At 37.5% G+C, this 16,097-nt stretch overlaps 1 protein-coding gene across 1 annotated transcript in view; it reads right to left on the bottom strand.

Moving 5' to 3' along the window:
• The window catches only part of MYT1L (myelin transcription factor 1 like), a 124,664-nt gene that overhangs the window by 90,519 nt on the left and 18,048 nt on the right, over nt 1–16,097 (bottom strand). The window contains 2 exon segments of the mRNA XM_042818586.1: nt 6,076–6,424; nt 6,426–6,447. Coding sequence (XP_042674520.1) covers nt 6,076–6,424; nt 6,426–6,447 — 371 coding nt within the window.

Genomic DNA, 16,097 nt, shown 5'->3' with positions numbered 1-16,097 from the left:
ATTTATTTTACTACATCATCCTGCCAGATAACAAATGAAAGAGGGGAAGTCGAAGATCCACTCTGCATTTATTTGCAGACAGAAGGATGTAAGAAAGATACAGAAAAGTTAGCCTCTATGCAGCCTCTTCTTGAGGACTCTAATATTTGAGAAACCTAAGCAGAACTGCTGAGATAAATGGTTCCTTTACAGATCAACTTCTCTAGCAAGATTAGATAAAGGTTGAGTCATATAAGCCTTGAAATGACATTACAATAGTCACAACAACTCAAATTCAGGTAACAATGAAGGAAAGAGTCAATGAGTTAAAAACACAAGTAATCAACCCCATGCACAAGCAAAATAAATTCAGAACAAAATAGCATTAAAATCAGATGCACTGCTGAATGTATAGTGAGATGCTTTTACCACAGCCTTTAGTTCAAACTCCCTAAGTATTTCAGTGTCCTTTACAGAATTTCTGCTTATGTCAACAGAAGTTGTGTATGACATAGATCTGTAATCTGTTCATCAAAGGTGAATGTTTTTTCCACATTGCATAAAGCTATAATTGAATCATTTGCTCTTGAAAGATCAGAAAGTTCACATCTCATTTAAGGCCTTTTATTTGTAAAGAAAGGAGCTAAATATGAAAACCCCCATATCAGAAAAGAACTAAAGTACGTTCCTAACTTTCAACATGGAAATGGACCGACTGCTAAAAGGACCGACTTCTAAAAGGTTTGAGCTTATTCTTTATTTATCCTCACGTAACAAGTTCAGTCACAGGCCCTATATCACTTAAGAGAAGTAAAAATAACACTTAAATAATGCCTTTAACCAATCGTACTCTCTTTTGAGCAGCGAAGAGTAAACACCTTGAGCAGAGCAACGGACCAACAAGCAAAATTTACTATTCTAGCATAGCAGCCAACCACAGCAATCCACCAGCCAAACAACTGCAAATATACAAGAACTAAAATAAATAGATTCAAACCTTTTCCACAAGAAATGGCATTACCTACTTTTCAGCTCTGAGCTATCTGTTCCAAATCTCTCAATCACATTATTCCCAATCAAAATTTTCAAAGAAATCATCTAGTCCCTGTGTCTCCACATGAAATAATATAAACTGCTAAACATCAGAACTTCTAGTCTACATTTGTATCTTCAATGGAGAAAAAAGACATCAATAAAAATTGTGCTGGCTTGACCCAAGCACTTCCAGGCTTGTGTACTTCATAACTAGTTCATTAAAGCAACTTTAACTTCTTATTTAGAGAAAATCAATATGTCAGATAGGATAAATGACTGTCAGTTGCAACTCTTTCTTTTTTCTTCTTTTTTATCTTGTTATCTGTGAGATATCCTATGCACAAGGTATCTTCTTTTATAAAGAAGACGAAATTATATAGCAATAGAGTCTATTAGCAGATGGTTAATATCTGCTTACCCTCTTGAGGCTGTTAGGTATTTACTAATTCTTCCTTGGGCCTGAAAAATGCACTTCTATCCAGATGCATCTTTCCAAACAGTGAAATGATGCTTTCTGGCCACTTCACTTAAAGCTACAGTTTTCTTCTTTTAGATGCTTTGCCTATGAGGTAAATGATATGTCCAGCTCTGTGTTCTGTCTAATGCTGAACATTGTGTTCACTAAACAGATGACCACTTTCCTGACAATAGTTTAAATTATTAAATAATATTAAATGATTAATGACCAGAAGGCTGATAGGCCATCTTGACAATACAGAGCTGTCACCTTTATTTTATCAAGATGGCGAGTGTCTTCAGTTGCAAGGACAGTTGGAAAGCTGTATGCTACCACAATTTCCTCAGCACGATTGGTGTCTGTGTCTCCCCTTGCTTGAAGGGACATACATTAGTGCTACAGAAGCAATCTGATGAAGGCAGCAGGAAGACAGAGGAAGCATTAACTACAGTAATAACATTGATAAGTGGATTTCAAATTATGAGTACCTGTGTGTCTGTGTCTAGCTCATGCAAGTAGAGGAAAAATGGAACATTTTACCACACTGTTAAAATTAATTCCATAATTTGAAAAAATGTGAAACTTGCTACACCATCTCTCCCTATTTTCTAGTGTTAGCCTTCATTAAAAAAAAAAAAAAAAAAAAAAAATTTTATTATATCTCCTTGAATTTACACTACTTGCGTTTCACAGTTACTTTTACATTTGTATTTTACCTAATAAATTAAGTACAGTACCATATATTTCTATATTGTATATGCCAGCTAATTTGAGTTGATTAGAAAATGTAAGGGAGAGTCTAAAAATTTAATACATCCTAACACTTCACTTCCTGGTAAGCTGCATTCATTTTGGTAGTATCATTTATGAAATGGATTTGATTGATGAATCAAGTTTCTCTAGACCTAGGGTAAGCCTGAATAAGACCTAGAATAAGCCTCCTCCTGACCCTGGTTGATTATGAAATACCTGGAGTACAAGCCATCTTGAATGTCTTCATATGATATGGGCTAAATGGTGCCTTGGAACATCTGTTCCGGAAGCTCCTCCAGCGGAGATTTCTTTCTATAATAGAAAAGCTTTATGAAACAGTCTTTGGGACCCAACTATCTGAAGTGAGCTCATCTCAGGAGGAAGAACTTCAGTGTGCCTTGCAAATCAAATGTGCCTTACAGATTTTAATCCAAAGAGTTTCAACAGTTACCATCACAAAGAAGGGGCACTCTAAAATCAGCCTTTTCTCTTACTCTTTCTTACTTTCTTTTCCCATTTGTATTACAATTTACAGATTTGCCTATCTTAAAAAAGAACACCTGTTTGCCCTTTTTTTCTTGAGTATGAGGGACTGGAAAGATTCATCTTGCCTTTAGTGGTGGAGCTGAATATCAGGGCTTCCCAACAAACAGTCGTTCACAGACACAGAGATGTTTTACAAAGACACTGAGTGTATTTAGTGGAAACTGAAAGATAATATGTTGGCCACCACTAGAAAATTTTAAGGATTAATTTTGATTCGGTGGATTATACAGAGAAATACGAGCAAAGAATTCAGGCCTCACATCTAAAAGATTATTTTAATTAAAAAAAAAAAAAAAAATTGGTATTTTGAGATTTGTAAGAGTGTTGCTTTAGGATATTTTCTTATTTTTCAAGTTCTTCAGTTTTTCAATGACACGGATAGAAAGATGTGATTTTCAAAAAGTTTGAGATGGGTTCAGTGAAAATCCAAGTATTTTCGGGAAAAATTCTGCACCTTTATTACCTGAAGTTCTCTGAGAATCTCATCAAAATTCACTTTATTTTAACTAAAAGGAAGAGCAACAAGATGCCAGCAGAGTTTCCCAAGATCAGTCATTTTCTAACAGAAGACTGCATTTTGCCTATGAAATGGGAAAAAACCCTTCCTTTTTTTTTTTCCCCCTTACTTGCTGGCTCCGTGGTCCTGTACCTACTAATGGAATTCTTCTAGCACCAATACTTGCATTCTTAGATTTTAACCTTTTTCTCTTCTTTGACAATACTTTTCTCCTCTTAGACAATAATTTTCTGAACTGCTTTAATCTATAGCACAAGTAAAAAAACATTTAAGAGAATTGTGCAGGTATCTTACTGTCTATTGCACAATGCTGCATTTTGTTTCTAGACAAAGGAACAGTAGGATACATTGAGACTTCCTGCTATGGTTTCTTAAAAGGTGGATGACAGTTTACTACGCTGTCTAAATTGTACTGAGCAGTGACTGATTCAGACAACTCACTTAGGAACTGACAGATCTAATTTTCCCATGTACTCAACAGATAAAGGAAAGCGCCATATTCAGTCCATGTGTTTTCAGAATCCCTAACCTATGCACTATTTGCATGGAAAATCAACAGTTCCAAATTCTACCGGTGTTGTGTATGCTATGAGCAGAAGAAAGTGAAACATCAAGATCCCTTTCAAAATTATAAGAAATGAATATCTAAAAACGTCTGGTTTATTAATTAGCTTCTATACCTCACCAAAAACAAACTCTCTTACTCATCTACACCCTTCGGCCTATAAGGCTACAGCCTTAAGTTACAAGGAGCCCCACATTATCTTCCTCATGAATTGATGCTAACTCTATCTTTTATCTGATTAGCTCTGCTCTAAGTCTGTCCATACAATGATGACCATGTCTACTCTCAGAAGATCATATAATACTTTTCTTATAAAATATTATCATTATTCACATTTTATGTCTTTTTTCCTAGTGACTAACATTTGTCATAAAGTACTTATACACAGAGATGTATGTAGAGATCAGTGATTTTATGTGTTATTACAGGAGTAACATGGGATCCTAAGAGAAACTTGACCTGTGTGAGTTTTAATTCCAAGTAATATGCAAAGCAGCTAATAAAGGCACCTCTGTAATATTCTTGCTATTCTTAACCACAGCCTACTATACATGGAAGGAAAGCAGTCAAAAAGCAACGTCAGCCACTTTAGGTTGATTAGGATGGCTAACTGCATGCATAACTGTGTTGGAATAAGTAAACCACTGTGTTCCATAATGATAGTATTCGTATGCTGAGTATCAAGTCTGCCGGCTTGCCAAAAGCAATTTTTTTGAGCTCTTGAGTTTTGCTTTTTTTTCCTTATAACATTTTTGATAGTGTAGATTCAGAATTTCTCATGATAGCTGAAACCAGTTGCACCATAACCTAAGTACCAACAAGCTCAGTAACCATTATCTCTTCAAGAAACTGCTCAACTTCCTGCACCTGCCCATCAGGACAGCAATAGCAGTTGCATATCAGACTGATCTATCAAAGCTTCTTATCCAGCAGAGTTCCCTGCTAAATGAAATGGCTTCCTTATTGCATTAAACTCATATAACTTTAAAGATTGGTCATATATGTTTCAATTCTGTTTGCAAATTTAAATAATTGAGGAAATGCTACAGTTCAGATATCTTAGAAAATACTTATAGTCACCCAACTGGCCACCACCTTGCCCAAGTGGAAACAACACTTCCAAAGTCTTTCTGTGAGATTTAAGATCTGACCTTACAGAATGCTGAAACAAAAGTCATACAACTTTCATACCTGGTTCCTAAGAGGAATCCAACTGAGGAGTGCTGAAAGCTTTTCTTATATTTTTATTGGTTAGAAAGGTGAATCTACCCAACCAAAAACGTGTTCCCTGGAAATGGGAACAAAATATTTTTTAGATAGCTCATTAATTTTTGCATGATTCTTTAATTTCACCCCAGTGCATTATGATGTCTGTCATCAGCATATGGACTCATGAGTAAATGGACACTGGTCATATATTTTGAAAATACTGGTTATATAGAGTCCAAAATCCCAAAAAAAAAGAGAAAGCTGAATCGGTTAATCCCATTACTACTACATTAATTTGGTTACTACCAGTGACCTGTATGTATAATGGGCATTTATGCCAAGGTACCATAACTAATACATATAGATTTTAGAAGGACTTTATCTATGTAAACCTTTCTCTCTCTGTAGTTTCAGTAGAATCAACTAAAGTACACAGCATCCAAGTCTCAAAGAACCAAAGTATATAGTTACAGTTAATTCTGAAAAGTTTCCTGGCAGAGGGTGGGGCTGGGAAATATGGGGGGAAATTTTCGAAGGGAAGAGACCCATTTTTGCTCAGAAAATAATATCTGAAAACTTGTGATACGTTTTATGTGGGCAATCATTGACATTATATAAGCAGATCCAGCAAAAACACTTGTAAACAATCAGTACAGGCATCCAGCTGTAGCTGATGCTTTGCTTGTACCTTTGTAAATATTCTCTTGGTAAAGGCATGCATTAATCCACAATTATATCTTATGCAAGTATTTTTTTTGCACAAACATACCTCCACCCTCCTTGTTTGAAATGTGAGTGCTGGTGTATTAAAAAATATTTGGAAGACAGACTTATTAAAATAAATGTTAAGAGAATACAGTGGGGTATATTTTCAGTGTGGAGCAGAGAGATTTAACTGCATGACTTCCATTAGCTTTAATGAGAATTTCACAGCTATATCCTCACACACCACACTAAAAGATTAACCCAGAAAATACAGTGTTTACTTTTTACTAATACTCTGATTATTACCACGTTCTTCCTCCTCCTCCTCTTCCTCCTCCTCCTCTTCTTCCTCCTCCTCTTCATCCTCCACATCTTCACCTTCCTCTTCATCCTCCTCTTCTTCCTCTTCAATCTCCTCTTCTTCTTCTCGATCTATCTCCTCATCATCCTCCTCCTCATCACCTTGATCATCATTGTCATCAGAATATTCCTCCTCTTCTTCGTCCTCCTCTTCCTCTTCTTCTTCCTTTTCATCCATCTCCTCTGTTCCATCAGTTTCATAACACTCATCTACAGAAGAGTTGTCTGCTTTAACCACAAAAGGTTTTCTTTTGGGAGCAGGTTCTTGAGGTTGTTTATCTTGCGTTTTTCGTTTTTTTTGCCAAAGGACAGCCATAAACACTGCAAAAATAAAGTATGCAAATTATTATATTATTCTAAAGATTTCTGTAGGTCAGACTGTATAACACACATCATTTAGTCATTCATTCCAAATTCTACACCATAATTAGTTGCTCTTCTCAAAACATGTTTTCAGATTAAAATACTTATTAGACAATAATGACCAAGGTGAAGAAGACTTACAAAACCTGTGAACTAGTAAACAATTATTATTGATAAAGGTCACATATACATGCCAGCACAGCAGTTACTGAACACATACAATTGTGTGCTTTTTATTTTTTTCTTTCCTCTTCATATGACATTCTTTTTAAATTCTTGTTTTAAATACAGTTTAAAAAAAAGCAAACAAACAACAAAACAGCAAATTTATGCTACCTATTAGCTATCAATACAACAGTTAGGAAGAAAGCAGTGCTTCATAATTCTGTAACATTTACTAAGGTTTTGACTGTTTACAACAAATATACGTTTGAGTGAAAAATGACTGAAAATACGAATGAAAATATGATTGCATTCTTAACAATACTGTTTGTTGTTATTATAAATAATGAGTTGCTCTTAAATTCTCAATTCTTCATTATAAGTTATGAGGCTGAATAAATGGGAATGAGCGCTCATCAGTGCAACAAAAAATAAGTTTTTGAAGCCAATGTTGGAAGTGTTCTCACAACAACAACAACAACAAAAAAAAGAAAATTATGAAGTTATTTGTCAATACAGAAAGACAAACTTTTCAAAGCTTAGTACACCTTATTCTTCAGTCATGTTAATGCACTGTAACATAAGTAGAACCTTAAGAGTTTTGTTCTTCTACCAGAGTAGCCAGTCACCAGTTTCTCAAAGTTGCGTGACTGTATTTCCTGAATATGGTCACCCTTATTGTAACCCCTATCACTACACTGAGTGACAGCACACAGAAATTACTTATTTGTTAAAAAGCTTTTTCTTTTAATTCCTTCATTGTTTCATTTTAAGTGCTACTCAAATCACATAGGTTTTTAGCCTTTTTCCTCTGATTAAGTAGCTTTGTGACATTTCCACTGCTCTTCCTAGCCTTTTACACAAATCTACTTATGTCTCCTTTTACATTATATTTTCCTACCCTTTAACATGATTACATCTGCACACAGCACTCCCAGAGATATTTCACCAGGGCACAGTAGAGGGGCAGGATCACCTCCCTTGACCTGCTAATCGTGGTTCTTTTGATATGGTTGGCTTTCTGGGCTATGAGAGCATGCTGCTGGCTCATGTCCAGCTTCCCATTTCCACAGGGCAGCACTTAATCCTTTCATACCCCGGCTTGTGTTCGTAGTGTGGGTTGCTATCACCCAGGTACAAGATCTTGCACTTGGGTCTGTTGAACCTCATGAAGTTCAGCTGAGCCCACTGTTCCAGCCTGTCCAGGTCCCTCTGGACGGCCTCCTGTCCTCCAGGTGTGCTGACTGCACCACACAGCTTGGTGTAACCTGCAAACTCACTTAATGTGCACTCAATCTCACTGTCAATATCATTGATGAAGATGTTAAAGAGTATCAGTACTGAACCCTGAGGGACACCACTCATCACTGGTCTCCATTCGCACATTGAGCCACTGACCACCACTCGGTGATCTCACAACCAGTTCTTTGTTCACTGAACAAAGATCCCTATCTGTCAAATCCATATCTTCCCAATACAGAGAGAAGAGTATTATGGAGGACTAGAGGGCCTCTTTGTGGTGCCTGCATCTCATTGTGACATCCCAGCAGCTACACATCCCAATTATTTAATGCCACTTAAGAAAAAAGCAGTCCATTTTATCTAGTTACCTAACTTAGCCATAGTCTTACATAAATTTTAAGGTACTTGCTCACAGGACAGCTGGTTCAATCTGCCTACCACACATACACCTGAGAATCATGCAAAGTCACCAAAAAAAATGGGTATCCATGTTGGAAAACTTGATTAGGGAGACCTTTGAATCACAGACACCTCTTCCTCTGCAGGGACTATAGTTATCTTTAAAGTCTAATGCAGCACGTCTAAATTAGACTTCATCTTCCTTCCGTTAACACTATACAAAAAATAGAGTAAATTTTCAGTTCCTCCATCTAGATAGATTCCTGTCATCCTCATTTGGGTTTGGGGCATGTGGGGGTATGTGGACTGGGGCTGCAAGGCCCCTGTGCGAGGTGGGGCTGGGGCTGCCCAGTGCTGGACACAGCTGATTTCTGCTGGCTCCAATGGCTGCACCATAGCGCTCAGCTAAGCCTGACAACCAAGACGGAAGTGCCTCTGGGAAAGTGTATTTAACAGAGGGTAAAACGTGTGCTCTGTGAGAGAGGAGTAGAAAAAACAACTCTACAGCCAGCAAGGTCAGAAAAGGGAGAGGGGAGGAGGTGCTCCAAACACCACAGCGTGCCATGGCATGGCAGTGTGTCCTGGAAGAAGCTGCAGCCTGTGGGGCAGCCATGCAGGAGCAGTTCCTGGCAGGGGAGCTCGTGGTGGAGCTGGGGAAACACATGAGGGGTAATGAGGGGCAGAGAGGAAGCCATGTGAACTGATCTCAATCCCATACACCATTCCTTTACACTACCTCAGCACCACAGCATGTGTTAGTATTACTATCAGTACGTAGTTTCCAGCAACCAACACTGAAGTTCAGGCCTAATTGTGCAGGCTAGAAGCGAAATTGAGCACACACACTGTACAGATCGTAGGAACATGCTCCAGCCAGCAGGTAATGCGGCATATCCCAGGAAAGAGCACCCTTCTCTAGAACATGAGCTCCAAGAAACATTCTGAGAAAGAGCAGACAAACAAAATCCCCAATCTTGACTACTATTAAAAGTCCCAAAACTTGGAAAGGCAGAAGGCACAAGTTTCTGGTGTTTTCTCTTTGTATTATATTTGCTTCTACCCAAAAATGCTGCAAAACAAAACGTATAAAAATGGCAAAATATCTTGTCTCTATCTCCCTGCCACTGCTTTCTGTCAAATGACAGCCCTGCCTCTTGCCCTGTGACTCCTATTCTTACTCAAGCTCCAGCTGCTCAGAATCAAGAGGAAAGGCAAAATGTATTTCCATGGAGAATATCCCACATAGTTACAGTCAGGGCAGAAACGGGAGTCCAGTCTCCGTTGGTCTGGACCATATCTAAAACATGGGGCAAAAGAGGAGCACTGTTGTTATTGCAGGATTATTCTGGAACCTTCCCTGGTGTTATGTGAGGAATTCAGGAGCTGTATGTCCAAACCATTTATATAGAACTCCGAGAGAAGGCAGAAGTTTTTTCTTAAGAACTGGAATTTCAAGGTGCGTATAGTGCCCAGGGAAATGTCTGGATCGTGATAGAGGAACCTGTTTCACTAAAGTGCCTAGCAGGTTGCAATTCTGAAGAATATGTATGGATCACAGCATGGTTATCGTGAAGATTTTAGAAACCTGTATATCAATTAAATGCAATTTAAGAAGGCAGAATAACATTCCCTGAATGGGTGTGTCATGCTTGTCTTGATTTCCGTTTTTTTTTCCTTACGAGGTATATTACCCTCACTGTAGCTCCTTTAATGCCAGTATCTTTAAGTGGTATTTTCATAAATTCTTGATCTTTATTTCCATAGATGAGAGTAGGCTTAGCCTCAACAATCCCCAAGATTTCATTTCTTTCTCTTATCATAACTTAGAACAGAATAGAATACAACAGAAGAGAATAGAATAGCTTAATTTGGAAGGGACCCGTACATATCACTGAATCCAGCTGTTGGACTGCTTTGCGGCTGCCACAAATTTAAAACATATCATTAAGAGCATTATCCAAATGCCTCTTAAACATGGACAGGCACAGAGCAATGACCACCTATCTACAAACCCTATTTCAGTGTCTAACCTCTCAATAAATAAACTTTAATGTCTAGTCTGAAACTCCCTTGCACAGTTCTGAGCAATTATCACACATCCTGTCACTAATAAGAAGGAGAAAAGATGAGCACCTCCTTCTTCACTTCTTCTGAAGCAGTTGCAGAGTGCAATGAGGTTGCCTCTCAATCTCCCCTTTCCAGATTAGTCAACCCAAGTGTCGTCAGCCTCTCCCCACAGGACATGACTTCAAATCCTTTTAGCAGCTTTGTTGTCATTCCCTGGACGCTTTCAAGGACCCTAACTTCTTTTTTTATATTGAGGAGCCCACAACTGCAGACAATATTCAAGATGAAGCTGTACCAACACTAAATATAGTGGGAGAATCACTTCTTTTGATCAGCTGGTATGCTGTGTTTAATGCACCTCAAAACACAGCTTGCCTTCTTGGCTGCCCAGGCATACTGCTGGGACATGTTGAGCCTTCTGTCTGTTAACACTGCCAGAACCTTCTGCTGAGCTGCCCTCCAGGCAGTCATCTCCCAGTCTGTACTTGTGTTTGGCATTACTCCATCTCAAAATCTAGTAGCTACTCTTGTTAAATTTCATGCTGTTGCTGATGGTCCAATGTTCCAACATACCTAAATCCCTCTACAAAGCCTCTGGTCCATCAAGACAATTAACAGTACCTTTCAATTCAGCCCTTCAAAATTTCCAGTAGTCTGGGAACTGGGGAGGAAAACACAGAATAACAACTAGATCTATTCTGAATAGATCTGTTGTTTAATTTTTGCATCTAAATATAACCCCAAGAATTTTAAGGTACAAATTATTAATCAAAGTAAAAAGAAACTATCAGCACTGTTTCTGGTCATTTGTAATTATTTTTTTTATGGCTTTATGCTTTTTTGCATATTTTTAAAAGTATATGAGAATGAAAGATATTACTCAGGATTCAGGACCCACTGAAAGGGCATAACCAGCAATGGAAATCAGTGCAACTCAGCTGCCTGATCTGCTGTGATGCTGTTATAAATCTGATTAAATAACTATTTGCAACTTAAATATTCAAGTAACGTTATGAAATTGACTTTAGTTTTTCATGTATCTACTCTCAGTTTCTTTGTAGAATTACAAGAGAAATGAACATACATTTTAAGGCTGGGACTGACAATGAAGGACTAAGAAACATGCCACTTTCCCAATGAAATCAGTTATGTCAGGTACTTCTAACTCAGGTTTTGTCCTCTCTTTCACAATTTGTGCTGTTTGTTGTCCATTTTGCCTACAATTCTGTATTTTTTTTTTTTTTTGCCTGTGTGTGGATTAATAGTTTATAAAGCTACAATTGTATGAACAATTTTCATTAAACCTTTAAAAACCGTCTCTCATAAAACCTTAAAATACTGGAGTCTTCTTCAGCTATAAACCCCATATATGTCATATTTACCTCATATACTACTGACCTCAGAGTCTGTGAGCATTGAAAAGTTATTACTGAAGTCTTTTCAGAAAGCTGGTAAAGAGGATGCCAGAGCTGGAACCTACTATTCAGCTGCCCTGTTTTCTTTTCCCTTTTTAACCTGTTCTGCTATCAGCCTTTGTTTCATTAATTTTTCAGGTTCTGCCTCCAGGACACTTCTCTGTTTCTGGCATTTTCCCTTTGGTCTCTTTGGAGAGCACGCCGAGGGAAAGGAAGCATTCAGTTTCCCAGCAGTCTGTGCCTCATCTGGCTCTGACTTCCTCTCACAATCACATACTGAGAATACAGTCTCTCTCACTGACCTCTTCTTTCTCATGTATTTGTAAAATCTGTTACTGTTTATCCTTAGAGCACCTGCAATTTTCTCCCCATTTTCAATTTTGTCTTCTGTGATTACTCCCTTGTATACTTATTTTAAGACTTGTTTATCCCTGCTCAAAGCAATGACCTCATTGATTTATCTGCTGTGTATGCCTTTGTCCATTCTCTTTTTTTTTTTTCAATGTATTTCCCTCGTCAGCTATGTTTGTCTTATTTTCTCCTCACGCTTCAACTGTCTTAGCTTTCAGTGAAATATCTGTTGGGGCTTTCTGAAATACACTTTTGAATATTCCACACTTCTTGGCTGCATGTCTCAGTCTTTCAGCATCTATCATGAATAATTCTTGTGGAAAGAATGTTGCTGAATTTCATAGCAATAAGCTCCAAGAGAACATATAGATATTAATAATTGAAGAAATTGAAGAAATAATATATGAATTTAGTTAGAAGATGATTTATGGTATGTTTTTAACTCTCACACGATTTTGCATCATTAAAAAACATAGTGTCACTCTTCGATTGAATACAATTCTTCAACAGAAAATGCACATTACTTTCCCTGAGTTGAATTCCTTGATTGCAAATATATTGTTTTAGTAACATAACATTAATTTCAACATAATTAGTATAATTAATATTTTAAAGCCATAACAATTAAAAATATCTGATTATATATTGTATAGGACCAGAGAAATGCACAAAATTTTACAAGTCAGATTACTGATTAATACTCTCCTCTAGATTATACGCTACCACACATATGAAATGTGTGACATAACACCTATATCTGGAGGAAACATTCCTCTTAGATAGTCTGTTACCCTCCATAGATTAGCAAGGAAGCTTAAAAGACTAATAACAAATCTTAGAAAGTTTTTGTTTGTTTGTTTTGCAACCTAAAAAGTGTCCTCAGAAACAGTGCTCCCATTGTTTTATTTCATATCATCAATAAATCAGCATTTATTTTAACGTAAAGCATAACATTTGGTAGGTAATAGAACCTAAAAATGTAGGATACAGACATCTTCTGAGGTTATGAAAAAGCATTTAATAAAGAATATAAGTATCTGAAGTGGCACTGAGGTGAAATTTTACCATATACAACTTGAGGAAAGAAAATTAGGAAGCAGACTTCTGCTTAAGGCTATAGGCAGAATGTTTCCAAGGCACTTACATTTATCCTATTGAATAACGTAAGCATTACTTTGGTTTGCACTACACAGCTTCCAAATCTGTATGTGCTGACTTTCAAGGTATTCAGAAAAAAAGGTAATTCACAGATAATTCCTCTAACAAATACAGTCTTCAAAGAGTATGCAAACCTAATTAATTTGCATAACACTGCATGCTATTAAATCACCCTCAAAACAATGATCACCTTTAGCTTTAAAGGACTTATACTATCAGCTGGTGACAGTTGACCAGAAAATAAGATATTTAGATTCCACCAAATCCTATGTCTTGAACATACACTCCTTGCCTTCCAGGAGGATGCCCTACCCAGCCACATGCTATTCTGAGGAAGAAGTGGTAGCTGTCTCATTGAAGCTGGACCACTGAATTAATAGCAATGAAAGAATCAAAAATTCAGAAGAGATTTACTCCAGCCTAATGATTTGCCTGCTCAACTGCAAGAATAAACTTTTTCAGCTGAGGACAATTTTCTTTTCCCATTTAAATGACTGCTTAAAAGTGTGCCAAGTCACTACAGACAGCTATAACCTGAGCAGACAATGATAACGGAGGAAGTTTTCTTTATAGGAAGTCATTTTATTATCTCTATGCCATATGATCAGGAGACTTCTCTGCCCCCAAAAAATCCAGTGTAGAGCCTAAGTACTATCCTGGAATATGAGAGGTACTGATTCAAATCCAGCACACTAACCAGTAAGATATAGAAGAGAAAATAAGAAAAGCAACAGGTCAAAGCTCAAGAAGGACATTTACGTTTTTGAGATGTTGTTTCACAGAGATGGCTAGTTGCAGATTACAAAACAGAGCTAGGACATGTTTTGGTGCTTCCAAGCAGCCAGATTAAAATTACCCTTATTCCGTCTGTAATGAAAACCAATCTAGAGGACTCTGCTTTCCAGGAACCTGCAGGCAGCTGACCCAGACCCTTGAATACTGTTCCAGAATCAGGTAGCCTTCTTGGAACCACTGCACTTTAGCATGAAATGCTGCTTGCAGAACAACTGCCCCTCACCTCTGTCTTCCCAGTGGGAATCAGGCACTAATTCAGTCAGTGCATTGGAATATCTACATTACCATCCCCATTTTACATGTTTTGAGATACATAAATATATATATATATATATATACTATTTTATTTTTTAAGTGGGACCATGCATGCCTTTACCTACTTAAACTATAAATTCAAAAATGCAATTTAAAATACAGGAATCTCATCTCTGCAGCTATGCTGTACTTCAGGCTTTGCTACCAGCTTCTGCTTCTATTTCAATAGATCAAATTATTATAGGCAGGAAGTGCTTTTTATGTATGAAGTGTCAAAAACCACCATCTTTACTTCCTTAAGTTGTACAGATTAGGCATGTATGCAATAGTACTACCGCTAAGTGAAAATCATTTATTTATCTGAACTCGTCTGAACTTGACTTGTACGAGTGAGTGAAATGCACTGCATTCTATCATCCCCTTCTTCCTTCAAGAATTTCAAATATTTGAATTACTGAAACAATTACTGAAATGTACGAAAAAATATGGAAGCATTCAGGACTCATAGAACCATCACAGAATCATAGAATGGCCTGGGTGGAAAAGGACCACAATGATCATCCAGTTCCAACCCCCTGCTACATGCAGGGTCGCCAACCGCCAGACCAGGCTGCCCAGAGCCACATCCAGCCTGGCCTTGAATGGATATGGAATGGATATGAATGGATAGAAAGGGATGGGGCATCCACAACCTCCTTGGGCAACCTGTTCCAGTGCGTCACCACCCTCTGGGTGAAAAACTTCCTCCTAATTTCTAATTTAAACCTCCCCTGTCTCAGTTTAAAACCATTCCCCCTTGTCCTATCATTATCCACCCTTGTAAACAGCTGTTCCCCCTCCTGTTTATAAGTTCCCTTCAAGTTCTGGAAGGCCACAATGAGGTCTCCCCGGAGCCTTCTCTTCTCCAAGTCAAACAAGCCCAGTTCTCTCAACCTTTCCTCACAGGAGAGATGAAACTCCTCTCTCTATAGGAGAGGAGCATACTTGATCTTAAAAAGTAAAGGTAGCAGATGTGCTATTTACTTCACAGAGCTCTAAACACCTACTAAATCCTTGTGTACCTCAGAGCATTAAAAGCATATGAATAACCTGAAACACACCACAGATCTACTCAGATATGTTATCATTTAACTAAATAAGTACTAAATAATTAGTATCTTTTAAAAAGCATTGCAAAAAGTGTGTAGGACTAACAACACTGGGCAAAAGTGAAATGAACCGATTTTTGGAGCTCAAAATTAAAAAGTTTTTTAAGGAGTTCAAGAATCTAAATACATATTTTTAAACAAAACAAAGTGAACTTTTTGATTCAGTTAATACAGACACAGTAACTTAAGTCAAGTGAAGATCTTTTATTTATCTGGATCCTATGCATCCTAAATGTTCAGTACCTTTCCACTCTAACTCACTAAGACCTCAAAATGGGGTAACTGAACCACATGATGAAAAGTATCGAATTACTGGAAAATCTGCTCTTTGACCCATCATGAAAATCTCTGCTTATGGAACAAGGAAACTGAACGGAAATTTTGGTTTTGCAATGATTGACCCACTTAAACAATAGGTTTATTCAATTAGTTGACTCTAATAGCTATTAAGTGAAAAAAAACAAGGCATAGTGGTGGTGAACAAATATGCAGGAAAAAGCTCAGTTCTGGAGAGCTCATTTAATGCAAGGTGTGAAAAATAAATGTAACAAATCATGAGACTGAAAGCCTATGTGGCAGCATGGGTTAGTAAAGCACATGCTCTGTAGATGTAAAT

This window comes from Centrocercus urophasianus, unplaced genomic scaffold (assembly GCF_019232065.1).
Source record: "Centrocercus urophasianus isolate 14NV4802_14NV808 unplaced genomic scaffold, USGS_Curo_1.0 seq_10, whole genome shotgun sequence".
Lineage (NCBI taxonomy): Eukaryota > Metazoa > Chordata > Aves > Galliformes > Phasianidae > Centrocercus > Centrocercus urophasianus.
This window is presented reverse-complemented; position numbering and strand designations above follow the sequence as displayed.